Raw genomic sequence first — 15164 nt, forward strand, 5'->3', positions numbered from 1 at the left:
TGAGTTTAAGTCTCTTTAGGTTACTGCTGTCACCGGGGAAGAAGTGGGCAGTCTCCGACATACCCTTGCTGTTAGATTTTTGTTGAATTTTTAATGAGGTATTTCATTTTCTTTCAAGGTAGTTAAACAGTGAGTCTTGTACAGAGTTTGTCATTGTTTATATCTGCTGACTGTTTGCTCCTTGTGGTAATCCTGGGAGAGGCAGGGTATTGGTATTTTTCTTTTAATGTGTGATTTTTAAACTTTTCAAAATTATGTGTCATAAAATTTACTGTTGGATGGAAGTACAGCTCTGTAGGGTTTTTCACTCACACTTCCTGCATGAAGAAAGGGAGTCCTAGAGAGCTAGGCCCTCAGGTTCTTTCTAAATTGCATCTGATGACAGGTAGTTATGGCTTCTATCATGTGTGTGTGTGCTACGTCACATTAGTCGTGTCTCTTTGCAACCCTCTCTGTAGCCCACTAGACACGTCTGTCCATGGGGTTCTCCAGGCAGGAGTACTGGAGTAGGTTGCCATGCCTTCTTCCAGGAGCCAAACCTGCATCTCCGGCAACTCCTGCATTGCAGGCGGATTCTTTACTGCTGAGCCGCTAGGGAAGCCCTCAAATGAGTGAACATGTTTTAAAACGGGACAACAGTGTGTTTGATGGAGCGAACGCTGGGCAGGAAATTAAGAAACCTTGGGTCTAATCTCCACCCACATTGAGTTTGTGAATTTGGAGGTCAGCCCATCTCAAGCTCCATTTCCATCTGAGGTCAATGGGACCTCACATTGCCTGAGAACCATTCAGCACAAGCAGGCATGGAGAGCGCCACAGCCATGAGGCACATTTCCTGAGATGTCTTCTGAGAAAAAGTATCTTTGTCAAGTGTCCCACAGGATGGGAAGGGCCTAAATTTGGAGAAGATCAACTGAGTTCCCCTCTTGAATATTCACATTACACATCGGCAGTAAAGGATCTGGGAATTCCTGACATAAAAACCATCTCTGCATCTCTTTAACCCAGAATTTTCTAAACTCACTGCACCTGGGAATCCCCTTTTGGATCAACATCTACTAAAACCCTGCTGGGCTAGAGTTCCGAAGAACATGCTTTTGAATGTGTCAGTTGAAAGGCAAGCTAGAGTTCCAAAGAACGTGCTTTTGAAAATGTCAGTTGAAAGACAAGCACGCTACTCATTTGAAGGGAAAAAAAAAGTCACATCAGCTCTTGCCTTCTGCTGTGAGCTTATTGTTTTTAGAAATAGGCTGGCCCCTGAGAACAGCAAAAGCCAGTACCCTGATGGTAGCTACACATGGTATCTGCTGGTAGCTGGGGGGCGGGGTGGGGATTTGAACATCTGATTCTAGGTAGAGCAGAGCTGGGTGGGGCTGATCTTCTGGGTACAGTGCATTAAATACCACCTTTCAGGATTAGCCTGAAAAGCCCTCTATTAAATGTGACGAGGCAGACGGCTGTGCACGGGAGACTGTTCTAGAAACCAGGCGCCAGCTGCCAATGAGTCACATTTCTCTGCTTTCCAGTGCCCAAGAAAACTGCACAGCAGTGTGTCTCTGCCTCTGGATACGCAGTGCCCAGGGCTCTTTCCTTTGGTCCTGGCTTCTGTCTTAAAGATAAGAGGCAGGCGGTTGGGCCTGGGGGTGACTGAACTTGAAGCCCTTTCCTCCAGAGGCCCTCTTCCTGGAGAACAGGACACACTTCTCTTCCTTGGCTCATGGCTCACAGTTCCTTGACTCATGGCCACGATGCCGTTTCTCTCCATCTTTATGCAGTCATCCTTCGAGAATTAGTTCAGACGTTTATCCATTCATCTGTCCTGCCAGGCTGTGCCCAAAGTATTGGAGACCCAGCAGTGAAGAAAACAGGTGAAATCTCTGCCCTCATGGAATCAAGTCTCGGACGGAACTGCAGGGACAAACTGTAGGTGCTCCCATCCTTCTGCAGTAACGCGAGTGCAGTTGGTTCCCTGTGAGTGATACCTGATGCAGCCAGTGGGACACCTCTGATGTCAGTGCGACAAGGCACATTTATAAACACACATGTAAATGTAGGCTATGTCAGATGTACTGTGTTAAGAACTGTGTAAACATAAAGTGGGTAAGAGGTGAGGGGTCTGCAGATGAGACCATTATGTAAGGTGTCCCAGACAAGCCAGCCAAGGGGAGGGCCCTCAGGTGACATTGAGCAGATTGCTGCCTGCTGCAAGTGAGAGTGAATTTTGCATAAATAGTAGGCGTCCAGATTAGGTAGGGTCTCACTAACTTAGCCTTCACTCTGGAGGAAACACACTGATGCAAGAACCCACTAGAGGGTTCTGAGTAGCAGGCTGTAGGCTCTGTTTCTGCTCAGCAAGCCTTTGCTGATTCCTTAGTTTTTTGTTTGTTTGTTTAGTCACTGAGTTGTGTCCGGGGCTTGTCTTTTAACACTGAGCCCCTCTGGGAAGCCCCAGACGGCTCCCCAGGAGATGCGGATTTGATCCCTGAGTCGGGAAGATGCCCTGGGGTAGGAAATGGCAACCCCCCTCCAGTATTCTTGCCTGGAGAATTCCATGGACAGAGGAGCCTGGTGGGCTGCAGTCCGTGGGATCAGGAAGGGCTGGACATGACTGCATGCGCATGCATACATGCGTTCCATTTGCTGATTCCTTAATTCGGATGACAGCCTTCTTTTCTAGGCTTGTGCAGCATCCTCTGCCTTCCTCTCGTGGTCAGTGCTGTGGGACCACTGGGACCCACCTGAGGTGCATTCTGTATCTTTAGAGGGTTTCTCAGGGGGCCCTGGTGGGATCTAACCGCAGTTACTCACTGGGTACCCTGTGTTAGCTGGATCAATGGGTACCCTGTATTGGATTTCCATGCCTGCCTCCCTTACTCCACTTCCTGGAATCACCTCCCAGAATCACTGCTGCTGCTGCTAAGTCACTTCAGTCGTGTCCGACTCTGTGCGACCCCATAGACGGTAGCCCACCAGGCTCCCTCGTCCCTGGGATTCTCCAGGCAAGAACACTGGAGTGGATTGCCATTTCCTTCTCCAGTGCATGAAAGTGAAAAGTGACTGCTTGCCTCTAAAATCGTCATCTCAGGCTCAGTTTTCAGAGGAACCCATGCAAGACCCTTCATCTGAGGTGGCGACTCTGAATTGTTACTGTTTACTATAACAGTGACAATTGGCTTCCTATCCAAGGGGTGGGGCTTAAGGCAGAGGCTGTGCTTTGTCCATCACCACATCTCCAGCTAGGAGGTAACACAAACAGTAAAGGGACATGTGGCAGAAAAAGTTCTCAGCCTCCAGGAAACGCAAGTTAACAAATATTAATGACAACCAGGGGTGTTTTGGTGGTCTCAGAACGGCAAATTGGAGAGGTACTTTTGAAAAGCAGTCTAGTTATATTTATCAAGGGATGCAAGCATGGTTTATACTTTTTGACTCAGTTGTTAAATTTCTGAGAATTTAGCTTAACAAATAGTCCAAATTAAAAGAAAAGCTTTATACACAAAGTTGTTCATTGTAGAAATATGTATCATTGTGAAACACTGAAAACCATGGGGGAATAATTAACAGTCTATTGTGTATCCATAAAATGAAATATTTTGTAACCCCTTAAATGAAATAACTTGAGACAGGCTTATGGTAAAATGCAGAAAGGACACAACTGTGTGTTCTTTCTAGCTCCTAGAATTGGCTATGTTCTTTGCTGCCTCTGGGCCTTGGCAGGTCAGTTCTTTCTGCCCAGGCACTTAGCACTCACCCTACTGGCCTGCTTCCTCACCCTTTGGTCCAACTTATCTAGAATTGTTTTCTAGATCTGAGCTTGCCTTGCCTGACTCCCCAATGTCTGCAGCCCTTTCGCTTTGTGCCCATGATAGGCACCCTATAATTCTCCTTTTTTGAACCCAGCATACTCCCAGATTTGTTAAACCTCTGTCCGTCCCTCACCAGCTCCACGAGAGCTCATTCTTCTCCTGTTCTTCCAGGCTCCTGGGCGAGTATCTGATGGGCGCATGGGTGAGTGAATGACGAGGTGTGCTAGGATCACAAGTACGAGAGTAGAGGGAAATCGGGAAAAAAACGTCAGGACACTGATTGGTGTTTTTCCTGGGGAATGTCACTTTATTTTTTTGGCCATTTCCCTTGTTTGAAAATGTCTTTAAACTGAGTTTTGTTAATTTCAATAATAATGCCTGAAGAAATTCTTGTTCTATTTACAAATGACCCAGTTTCTTCCACAAATGAATGACATTTAAAAAGAGGAGGAGGTGGTACAGATTTCAGTGGACTGCAGAGAATTGTGGGCTGGATGTGCTCTGGGGACTTGAGGTGGATTCCTCATCACAATACCCCAGCATAAAAGGACATTTTTGAGATAATCAAGTAAAATTGAACATGGTCTGGTTACTAACTGAGCTGAAGGAATTGATGATGACTGGGTTTTTTGGGATAATGGATCTTGGTTTTTGTTTTGTTTTGTTTTGTTTTTAATTGCCTGACAGATGATATAGTAAAGCATTTATGGGTGAAATGATACCATGTTTGAGATTTGCTTTAAAATATCTCAGTGAATACAAAGCCAGTGTTTAAGGGGGGAAAGAGGTGAAAGGAGAAGGATGAAGTCTTGAAAGAATCTGGATGAAGGCTCGCAGGGGGCTTTTTAAGGCCATTTCTTTCCCTTGAAAAGAGTTGAAAATTTTATGCTGAAAGTTAGAAAAAAGCATTTCTTGGCTTTTCTATAACGACATTTACTACTTTGCTTGGCTTTTCAGAGTGACCGACTTCTCATCAAGGGCGGACGCATCATCAACGATGACCAGTCCTTCTACGCTGACGTCTACCTGGAAGATGGACTCATAAAGTGGGTGGACCAAACACACCTTTTAAGGAGCCTGTCTCCCTAAGCTGCCCAGCCCTTAGAGGAAGTAGAAGGCTGGCATTCTGCCCCAGAATAAGTGTGCTGGCTCTTGTGACTCCCAGGGATGGAGATGTGTGGGGAGGCGCAAACCATGGGTAGAGAAGGGGATGGTGTTTGCTGAGCACCCCATGACGATGCAGGCTCCCTGCCAGGGTGATCACACAGGCCGTGAGGCCCACAGAGGCTGTGAAACACACACACTGGCCCTTCTGTTCTTGGTGGGTGGTGGGCCCCTGGGGGCAAGTGGCTGCTCCACATTGCAGAATGAGTTAGGGGCAAGGGCCCAATTCCAGCCTAGCACACCTGACTAGATTCATAGCTTTTTTTTCCCGACCTGCCTGCAGTTTCTGGAATTGGGTGGAGGGGGCCAGGAGAGAAGGAGGCATGTCTGGCCTCCAGGCAGGGTTCTTGTCTGGTATAGGGAAGACATGCTTTGGGACTCTGGAGTTCTCCTGTGCCTTCTCCTGGCTGGCTGCCTCTTCAGCCGTGTAGGACATCCCAGAGGTATGAGTCTGGGTGGGCTCCCAGAGCACAATACCCATGCTGGGGAGACCTACACAAGAGAAATTTATTCTCATAGTTCTGGAGGCTGAGGTCCTGGGTTGAAGTGCCAACAGGATGGTTTCTCCTGAGGCCTCTCTCCCTAGCTTGCCGACAGCTGCCTTCTTCTTTTTTTAGATTTATTTTTAATTGGAGGGTAATTGCTTTACCATGTTGTATTGCTTTCTGCTGTACAACAGTGTGAATCGGCTCTAGGCGTAGGTATGTCCCCTTCCTCTGGAGCCCTCCTCCCCCTCACCCACTCCCATAGATGGCCACCTTCTTGCCGTAGCCTTTCCTCTGTGTGTGCCTCTGGTTTGTCCTCCTCTTTCTTAAAAGGACAACAGCCCTATTGCATTAGGACCCACCCTAACAGCCTCATTTTAAACTAATTACCCCTTTAAAGACCTTGTCTCCGAACACGGTCACATTCGGAGTTACTGAGGGTTAGGGCTTTAATATGTGGGTTTTGGGGGACACTGTTCAGCCCCTAACACCAGACAGTGGCTTTTATGTGGTTTCCACCTTTTGCTCTGCTGCTCGGCTCTTCCTCTGGAGTTGGGAAGAGCAGAGTTGGAGATCATCTCGGATCCCACATGGGCAGCTGGCCCTGGAAAGAAGGCAGAGGGGGTGTGAGCAGGGTCAAGTTCAAATAGGAACGAATGTTTATTGGTGGGTCCATCCTGGGCATGCATCCTCTGACGATATTGATGATGGTGGGGAGAAGGAGGAGAGGGAGGAAGGGGCAGAGGAAGAGGAGGGATGAGGAAGAGGAGGCTGTGGATTGCCTTGTGTGTTAAGGGACCATCTGTGAGGAGTAGGTGCCAAGGGCAGCGTTGAGCCCCTCCCGGCCTCCCTCTGCCTGACCCCCCACCAATTTATCTTGAATGGATCTGACCATTTCCGGTCCAGCTCAGGCCTCACCTCTTCCAGTTTATCCCTTCCCCCTCCCCCAGTTCCCTCTGCACTAAAAATGGCCTTTGCAGAACTTGCCAAGCAGTTCTCCCCTGGGAAACTTGCATCCATAAATCCTCCATCTGAAATGCCTTGCCCCTCCCCCATCCTCATGTCATGCCCCTGCCTCCCAGCTCCTGTTTGTCCTACTGGCCAAGCTTGTGTGGCTCCTCCAGGAAGCCTTCCAGAACCCAGACTGTTCCTCTGTGCTGAATATGCCCACCTCCCCCTCACCACCTCCGCCAATGCCCTTGCCACTGATGAGAGATCTTATCATTGCCTGCCATCCCATAGGGCCTAGCACTGTGCCAGGGATGAATGGGACCCCAGAGTGTTGATGAAGCAAGTGTAACATACAAACCTAGACATCAGAAGGTGGGGACCTCAGTCTCAGGCATGGTATAGCCTGGAACCAGAATGGGATGGTGGGGTGGGGTGGGGTGGAGTGTGGTGAGTTGCATGGTAAAGTGAGGTTTCTGAGTCACTGCGGCTTAGATGAGGCACAACTGCTCTGCGTTGAGCTTCCCACTTATGTGAGGCCTCTGGGGTCCTGAGCGTGAAGGACATAGTGACACGGAGAACCCTTTCATGGAACCACTCTTCCCACCGGCCATGTACAGTTGGGGGTTGGAAGACCTGCAGTCCAGGATGTGAGCAGATGGAGCCTGTGCTCATAGGTTGGGCTGCAGTTACTAAGTGCTTGCTGTTTGCATGAACTCCTGGAGACTTAGGACTTGGGTCACCCAGGGTATTCAGGAAATTAGCGGTGTCTGTAAATCCAAGATTCATCAGCTCTTCGTGGGAGATGCCTTTTACTTTTAACCCTGTTGCTGTAAAGCTTTCTAAGCACTGGAGGTGCCTTTCTTGCCTTAATAAGCAGAGCAAGCGACTATGTCTGAATGCCTTACAGAGTCTCGGATGGTCGCGTGGGGCCCAGGTCCCTGCTGGCTGAGAAGGAGGTGTGGAAGTGAGGAGAGCCCAAGGAACTGCCTGGCACGAGGAGGCTCAGTTATTCCTCTTCACTCTGATTAAACCCCAAAAATCCTTTCATCTTGCGGCCATTCACCAAGTTTTATTAAAAGCCATCCAGCTATGTTTGTGCAGCATTTGTTATGATTCATCGAGGGCTCCATCCAATTTGCTGAGCGTTGGAGAATCAGATGCTGATGGCTGAGGACTTTTTTTCTGAATGGTGGTGAGGGTGATGCTGGCTGGGGATCAGTGTCTGCTTCTCCCAGTCCCTTCCTTTCTTTCCTTTCCACTGAGAACCACTCAGGGAGTCCTCCTCCTAATTCGTCGGGGCATATTGGGGGTCCCGTTTAGTTTAATCCCAGTTTGGAGAGAACCTGCTGCTTCTGTGCCTGCTGCTTCTGTGGAAGGGAAGAAGGAAGGCATCTGAGCCTGGCAGGCAGAGTCTGATAGTAGACTGGGGGAGACCGAGCTTGAATCCAGACCCAACACTGACTCGCTGGGTGGCCTTGGACAAGTTACTGCCCCTCTCTGAGTTCCATTTTCCTCTTTTGTAAAATGTGAATACTTCCTCCCTCACGAGTTGTTGGCAAGAAATGAGAGAGGGTTTGTGAAAAGGCGATGATCTGCCTGGTTAGAATGGCCCTGAAGGGTAGGCCTTGCTGACGCTGCGGTGTGGCAGCCAAGTCACACAGACCAGGATCATACTGGGCTGCGACTCTGCTGGTTCCCACTGGAAGGCTGTGCCGAGGTGTCTGTGCGTGTTCGTTCTGATTAGGCTGTGCCTGTTCCTTTGTGAGTGGTGCACATTCTGAACATCACCCTGTCGTCTTTAATAGCTAGTGTGAACGTGAATGAGACCTTCCATAAAGGGCTTAGAAAAGTCTTCTACGGTCAGTGCACAACAGCAGTTCACGGCTCTTGTTATAAGGCTCGGGGGTGACTTCCCCGAACCCCCTTCCCTTCAGCTCCTGGCATTGTCCATGATCTTGGAAATGGGCAATGGGGAGATTGGACCCGGCAGGATTCGCTCCATGATGATGGGAATTCTAGAGGGAGGAGGGTTGGCAGTTAGAAGAAGCATCAGCTGCAGTTGTTGTGCTGGTGAAATTGGCAGAAATGCTGACATTTCCTGGGGGCTCACCGTGGCCTTGGCACTGTGCTTGGACTAGACTCATTTCCATTTTCAGGGCAAACTGTGTGATGCTCCACTTCTGTTGGAAGACCCCCCACGTAAAGCCCGGTCACCTCCGTGCCCCAAGCAGCCAGCCCAGGAGTCCAGAAGATCAAGCAGCTTCTGCGTCTCCTGTGTGTGGACTCTGGCACCTGACGTTTGTGGTCATTGAAGCAACATTTTCCTGTGTCTTCATTACTGATGTTTTTAGATAACTTAGAGAAACTAATGTTGGGGCCAGATCCCAACAGTTCAGCACAACTGGATCTCTTTTTAGAAACTTATTTATTTGTGCACTTTTGGCTGTGCTGGGTCTTCACTGCTGCGTCAGCTTTTCTCTAGTTGTGGTGAGCAGGGGCTACTCTTGGTGTCATTGTGGGGGCTTCTCACTGCGGGGGCTTCTCTTGTGGACCATGGGCCCTAGCGTGTTAGGTTTCAGTAGTTATGGGCAAAGTAGTTGGGCTCCTGGGCACGAGGGCACAGGCCCAGTAGCTGTGCTGCACGGGCTTAGCTGCTCTGCAGCACGTGGGATCTTCCTGGATCAGGGATCAAACTCCTGCATTGGCAGGCAAGTTCTTTACCACTGAGTCTCCAGGGAAGCCCCTGGATTTCTGTTTTAAATAACCATTGCTTGTGGTCTCAGGTGGGCGCTGGCCGTGGAGGCTGTTGAATCTGTCCTGGTCTTTCTCCACCCACCCCCCCCACCCTATCCCTCCACTGGCCCCTAGATACATCTCCTGACTCTGGTTCCAACACACAAGATATAGCCGATAGATGCCACAGGAGCAAGGCTTTGAGATTCTTAGGCTCTTCTTCCTCCTTCCCCAACTTTTAGAATTTGCCCTCCTTCTAGAGGACGTTTGCAGGCAGCAAGCACATGGGGAACTGAAAGGCTGGTCAGTCTATCTAGAAAAGCCCTGCCACCCTCGGTGTGACTCCCTCATGGCAGGTTTTATGGTGTTAATGCCTGATGGTTAAGCAGCTTTCCTGAGGCCGGTGCTCACAACTGTTTTCTATGAGGATTGCATGTCTGTATCAGTTTGCTGGGCCTGACGTAAGAGTCCACAGACAGGGAGGTTTAAACAGCAGATACTTGTTTCTTCTGGTTCTGGAGCCCGGATGTCTGTGATCAGGGTGTGGGTAGGTCGGTTTCTTCTGAGGCTTGGGATGCCCGCCTTCTCGTGTTCCCATGTGGTCTTCCCTGTACATGTCTGTGTCCTAATCTTCTTTGCTCATGAGAATACCAGTCGCGTTGGGTCAGGGCCCACCCTAGTGACCTCGTTTTAACTTAATGACCTCTTTAGAGGCCTTCTCTGCAAATACAGTCTTATTCTGAAGGGCTAGGGGTTAGGACTTCAACATACGGATTTGGGACTGTCAGAGTTTACTCCATAGCCTTGCCTTTGAGGACTTGCAGAGCTAAGGGGTCTTGTCACTCTGCCTCCCTGCTATTGCTCATCTCTGTGTCCCCCAGGCAGTTGCCAAGAGACTATGAAGTACTCTTGAGTGACAGGCTGTTCAGAGAACACTTTCCTACTTAAGGCCAATGCTGGTCTCACTGCTCTTGGGTTCAGCTCTGCCCCTGCCTCCCCCTGGAAGCCCTCCCAGATCACTAGGGCTGATGAAATGGCCCACCTTGTGCTCCCCACCGCCCCCCCCCCCCGTGTGAACTGGGTTGTAATAAATATCTTCTTATATGTCTCTCCTCCTCATTAGACTGTGAGCCCCTGGAGGGCAGGGACCCTGCCTGAGCTTTCTCTGTCCACCTGGTGCCCTGGGTGGGACTTGCCTCAGAAATGTTTATCTCATGGAACGGAAACTGCGCAGTTGGCAGCCATTTGTTTTCAGAACCAAAGTCTGTCTTTGTTGTCTGTTTCCAGGCAAATAGGAGAGAACTTAATTGTTCCCGGTGGAGTGAAGACCATTGAGGCCAATGGGCGGATGGTTATTCCTGGAGGTATTGATGTCAACACCTACCTGCAGAAGCCCTTCCAGGGGATGACGGCTGCTGATGACTTCTTCCAAGGGACCAAAGCAGCGCTGGTGGGCGGGACCACAATGATCAGTGAGTCGTACCCCTGCTTTAGGCCATAGGCTGCTACTTCTCTTTCAAATCCCCAGCGTCGTGAGCAACATCAGGCTCTTTACTCTGGGTACATGGTGTGCAGAAGGCTAAAGTTTCAGAACCAGTGAGGCAGGTGTTGTTATGACCATTCGGAAAGCAGAGGCTCAGAGAGATAAGCTGCTGAAATTTTCACAGCTGGGAAGTCGTTGTGTCAGTATTGCTGCTGTGATAATGATGCATAGTACAATGTTTCCAAACTTTGAAAATCACGTTGCCATGGAAACCATGGAGGAGTAAGTTTAAAGAAGGCGAGAGTGATTTGTCATGTCCTGAGAGGTCAGGTAGAGTAAGGACTGGAAAGGCAAATTAGCAAAGGCTAATCTGATGCTCTACATGGGTGGAGGAGTGAGAGGGGTTGGGTAGCCGATACTGCTCTTTATGGCTGTGAAGGGTGGATGTTAGAAACAGGGCGGGAAGAGAGGGATGTGCAGAGCCCAGTGTGGTTTAAAAGACAGATGTCTCCCCATTGATAGGCTTTACATCTAAGACTTTATTTGAAAAAGGGATGGTGAAGTTCATATTCTTTTAAGTCCTTTTCACCTTTGCATTCTATGCCCAAGAAGGTAACATGGAGTCACAGGAAACGGTCCAGTCTTTATAGCTGACTGGACTCTGGGAATCTTCTCTGTACTGCTTACTAGTTGTGTGACCTTGGATGTTTTTCACCTTCTTTAAGCCTCAGTTTCCTCATCTGCCAAGTGAGGGTATTTATACTCAATTTACAAGGTAGTTGTGAGGATTTTCTTCGATAATTTATGTAAAGCCTTTCTGGCAGTATGTGATACATTGTAAGCATTCAATAAGCAGTCATGATAATGATGGTGATGAGGAGGAAGATGAGATTACAGTAACAGTGGTGGTGGCAATGAAGACTGAGATGGTGGTGACCGTTTCACTGCTGATGATTTTGATAATGATGGTGACGACGGTAACAATATATGCTGAGGATGTTGGTCTGGATGGTGTAAGTGGTGGTGATGATCATGGCGATGGAGGGATAAGGGATGGTCACGGTAGTTATGCTGATATTGGAGGTGATGGTGATGATGATGGCAGGGAAGAGGCTACCATTGGAACAACTTGGGTCCTGAGCATCTTGGGATGTGACACATATTTTTCTGTCCCAGTTGACCATGTTGTTCCTGAACCTGGGTCCAGCCTGCTGACCTCCTTTGAGAAATGGCATGAAGCAGCAGACACCAAATCCTGCTGTGACTACTCCCTCCATGTGGACATCACCAGCTGGTACGACGGTGTTCGGGAGGAGCTCGAGGTCCTGGTGCAGGACAAAGGTCAGTTACAGCCCCAGAAGTGGGGCATAGTTCTGGAATCATTGTATCTTTGGTGGGTCTGGTTTGTGGAGTTACGAAGCTCTTTAACTGTATCTGTTCTGAGCCCAACTGTGAGCTCTGCCTTGCCATATGAACAGTGGAAATATTGGACCCTCCTTAAAGAGTCTGCCTTCCTCGCCTTCACATCCTTTAGAGAGTCCCTCTATTCATAGAAGAAAGCCTGATTTCCTGAGCCTTGCACACAAGGCCCCCACTGACCTAGCCTCACTTTTCTCTTTCCCCACTACACTCATCTGGGTGTTTATTATCCTGAATGTCACCCCCTGAAACCTGCTACACTGCTGGGTCTTTGTTCTTGGTACTGTTATACCTGCATCCAGGGATGCCCTTTCTTCTCTCTGGTAGCCAGCTCAACTATCACCTCCTCTGATTTCCCTGATCAGAATTGCTTTATCCCTTGAATATCCATAGCAGGTTACTGAGGCCTGTTTGGCACACCTTTTCCATTGCTTTTGCTTTGTTTTTTGGATTGAAGGACCCTTGTTGTCTGTCTGGCTCTTCTGTTAAACTCTGAGCTTATGATCAGAGGGGATCACGTCTGTGCATCTCTATGTCCATCCTGGCCCTCCTCTGTGTGGGCTCACATAGGCTGTCCCTTCACAGTGTGGGTACCTTGCAGTGTGTGTTACACCAAATGAAGATAAACTGAGCTGAAGACCCACAGAAGCAGAGAAGAGAACAGAGTAAACCAGATATGAGTGGTCCCTCCAGAAAGGGGGCAATTTTGAGGCTCTCTGAAGAGACAGCCTCAAATAAATGAGATGCTTCAAGGAGAGAAAGGGGGGTACTTTCAATTTTTAAAATATATATGCTATGTTTTCCTAAAAGTATCATCACCAGAATACAAAAAAAGAAAATCAAGAGAAGGAAAAAAAAGTTTCCCCTCTGGTCCTACCCTCAAATCACTGCTTACTATCAATGTTAAAGATTATTGCTTTCCATTCCCTGTTTAGACAGTTTTCTCCTTATATAGTTATACAGTAGCAGTTACTTGGAATTCTTCTTTTTTCACTTAACATTTTATGAATAATCGTTATTCTTCATTAATAACTTTTTAATGGCTTGTAACATACAATGTAATGGCTAATTTGCTTAGCTATTTCCTTTTTATTGGGCACTTAGGTTTTCCATTTGCTTTACTGTAAATTGTGTTTGGTGAACATCTTTGTATATAAACATATGTTTGCATCTCTAATTATTTCCTTAGATTTTCAGAAATGGCATTACAGGGTCAAAGTTAACTTTTTTCAAAAGCCTGACACTTATTTCCAAATTGCTTTTCACAAAAATGCACCCACTTGCATGCCCACTGCCCTATATCTCTCACTCCCTGCATGTTTGCACCATTGGGTGTTATTGCTTCTATGAAATCCTTGCTAATTTTGATGAATAAAAGTCACTCTACTGTTGAACATTACAATGCTTCAACTGCTAATTATGTTAAACATTTTGTGCACGCTTTTCCTTTATGTGAATATCTGATGGTGTTCCTGGCCTGTTTACCAGTTTGGGTCTTATAAATCTGGACTTCTATATCCAAATAGTTTTATCCCTTCACTGAAGTTGCTGTGAGTCACACTCTTTTTTTTTATACAGAATCACAGTCCAGGATGTAAAAAGATCCCAGAAGTTGGGCTGCCTGGGTCTGAATCCTGCCCTCATACTTCTTGGCTATATGATACTGTGCATGTCACCAAGCTGACCTCTCTGAGGCTCACCCAGTGATCTCAGCACCAGAGCTCTGGTACCAGGGTGAGACCCCTGGTCTGAGCTTGGTGTTAACTCTCCATTCAAAAAAGGAAACAACTTAAATGTCCATCAGAGGATGACTGGATAAACAAAATGTTGTCCATCCGTAAAATGGAGCATCATTCAGCGTTGAAAAGAAAGGGAATTCTGACGCCTGCTATGACGTGGGTGAGCCTTGAGGACATTATAAGCCAGTCACAGGAAGGCAGATGCTGTTTGGCTGTGCTCATAGGAGGAGCCTGTTGTCATCCAGTTCATAGAGTATACAAAGGTGGCTGCCAGGGCCTGGGGGGAAGGGGAACGCGGAGTTGGTGTCTAATTTGTTGTTGTTCAGTCTCTCAGTCATATCTGGCTCTTTGCTCCCCTATGGACTGCAGCATGCCAGGCTTTCCGGTCCTTCACCATCTCCTGGAGCTTGCTCAAACTCACGTCCATTGAGTCGGTGATGCCATCCAATGATCTCATCCTCTATCATCCCCTTCTCATCCTGCCTTCCATCTTTTCTAGCATCAGGGTCTTTTCTAATGAGTCGACTCTTCACATCAGGTGACCAAAGTATTGGAGCTTCAGCATCAGTCCTTCCAAAGAATATTCAGGGTTGATTTCCTTTAGGATTGACTGGTTTGATCTCTTTGCTGTCCAGGGGACTCTCAAGAGTCTTCTCCAACACCGCAGTTCAAAACAAGTCAATTCTTTGGTGCTCAGCCTTTTTTATGATCCAACTCTCACATCCACACATGACTACTGGAATAACCATAGCTTTGACTAGATGGACCTTTGTTGGCAAAGCAATGTCTGTGCTTTTTAATATGTTGTGTAGCTTTGTCATGGCTTTTCTTCCAGGGAGTCTTTTAATTTCATGGCTGCAGTCACCATCCTCAGTGATCTTGAAGCCCAAGAAAATAAAGCCTGCCACTGTTACCATTATTTCCCTATCTATTTGCCATGAAGTGATGGGACTGCATGCCATGATCTTAGTTTTTTGAATATTGAGTTTTAAGCCAGCTTTTTCACTATCTTCTTTCACCTTCATCAAGAGGCTCTTTAATTCCTCTTTGATTTCTGTTATAAGGGTGGTGTCATCTGCATATCTGAGGTTATTGATATTTCTCCCAGCAGCCTTGATTCCAACTTGTGCTTCATCCAGCCTGGCATTTCACATGATGTATTCTGCATATAAGTTAGATAAGCAGGGTGACAATATACAGCCTTGACATACTCCTTTCCCAATTTGGAACCAGTCTGTTGTTCCATGTTTGATTCTAACTGTTGCTTCTTGACCTGCATACAGGTTTCTCTGAAGGCAAGTAAGGTGGTCTGATATTCCCATCTCTTTAAGAATTTTTCACAGTTTGTTGTGATCCACACAGTCAAAGGCTTTAGCATAGTCAG

At 47.6% G+C, this 15164-nt stretch overlaps 1 protein-coding gene across 2 annotated transcripts in view; it reads left to right on the forward strand.

Annotated features, from left to right (window-relative positions):
- Positions 1-15164, forward strand: part of CRMP1 (collapsin response mediator protein 1) — a 67058-nt gene that overhangs the window by 21086 nt on the left and 30808 nt on the right. For both annotated transcript variants that reach the window (XM_040238354.1, XM_040238356.1), the window contains exons 2-4: positions 4764-4852; positions 10427-10611; positions 11799-11963. In XM_040238354.1, the coding sequence (XP_040094288.1) occupies positions 4764-4852; positions 10427-10611; positions 11799-11963 (439 nt within the window). The remainder of the gene's footprint in view (positions 1-4763; positions 4853-10426; positions 10612-11798; positions 11964-15164) is intronic.

Source organism: Oryx dammah, unplaced genomic scaffold, assembly GCF_014754425.2.
Source record: "Oryx dammah isolate SB20612 unplaced genomic scaffold, SCBI_Odam_1.1 HiC_scaffold_3, whole genome shotgun sequence".
NCBI classification, from domain to species: domain Eukaryota; kingdom Metazoa; phylum Chordata; class Mammalia; order Artiodactyla; family Bovidae; genus Oryx; species Oryx dammah.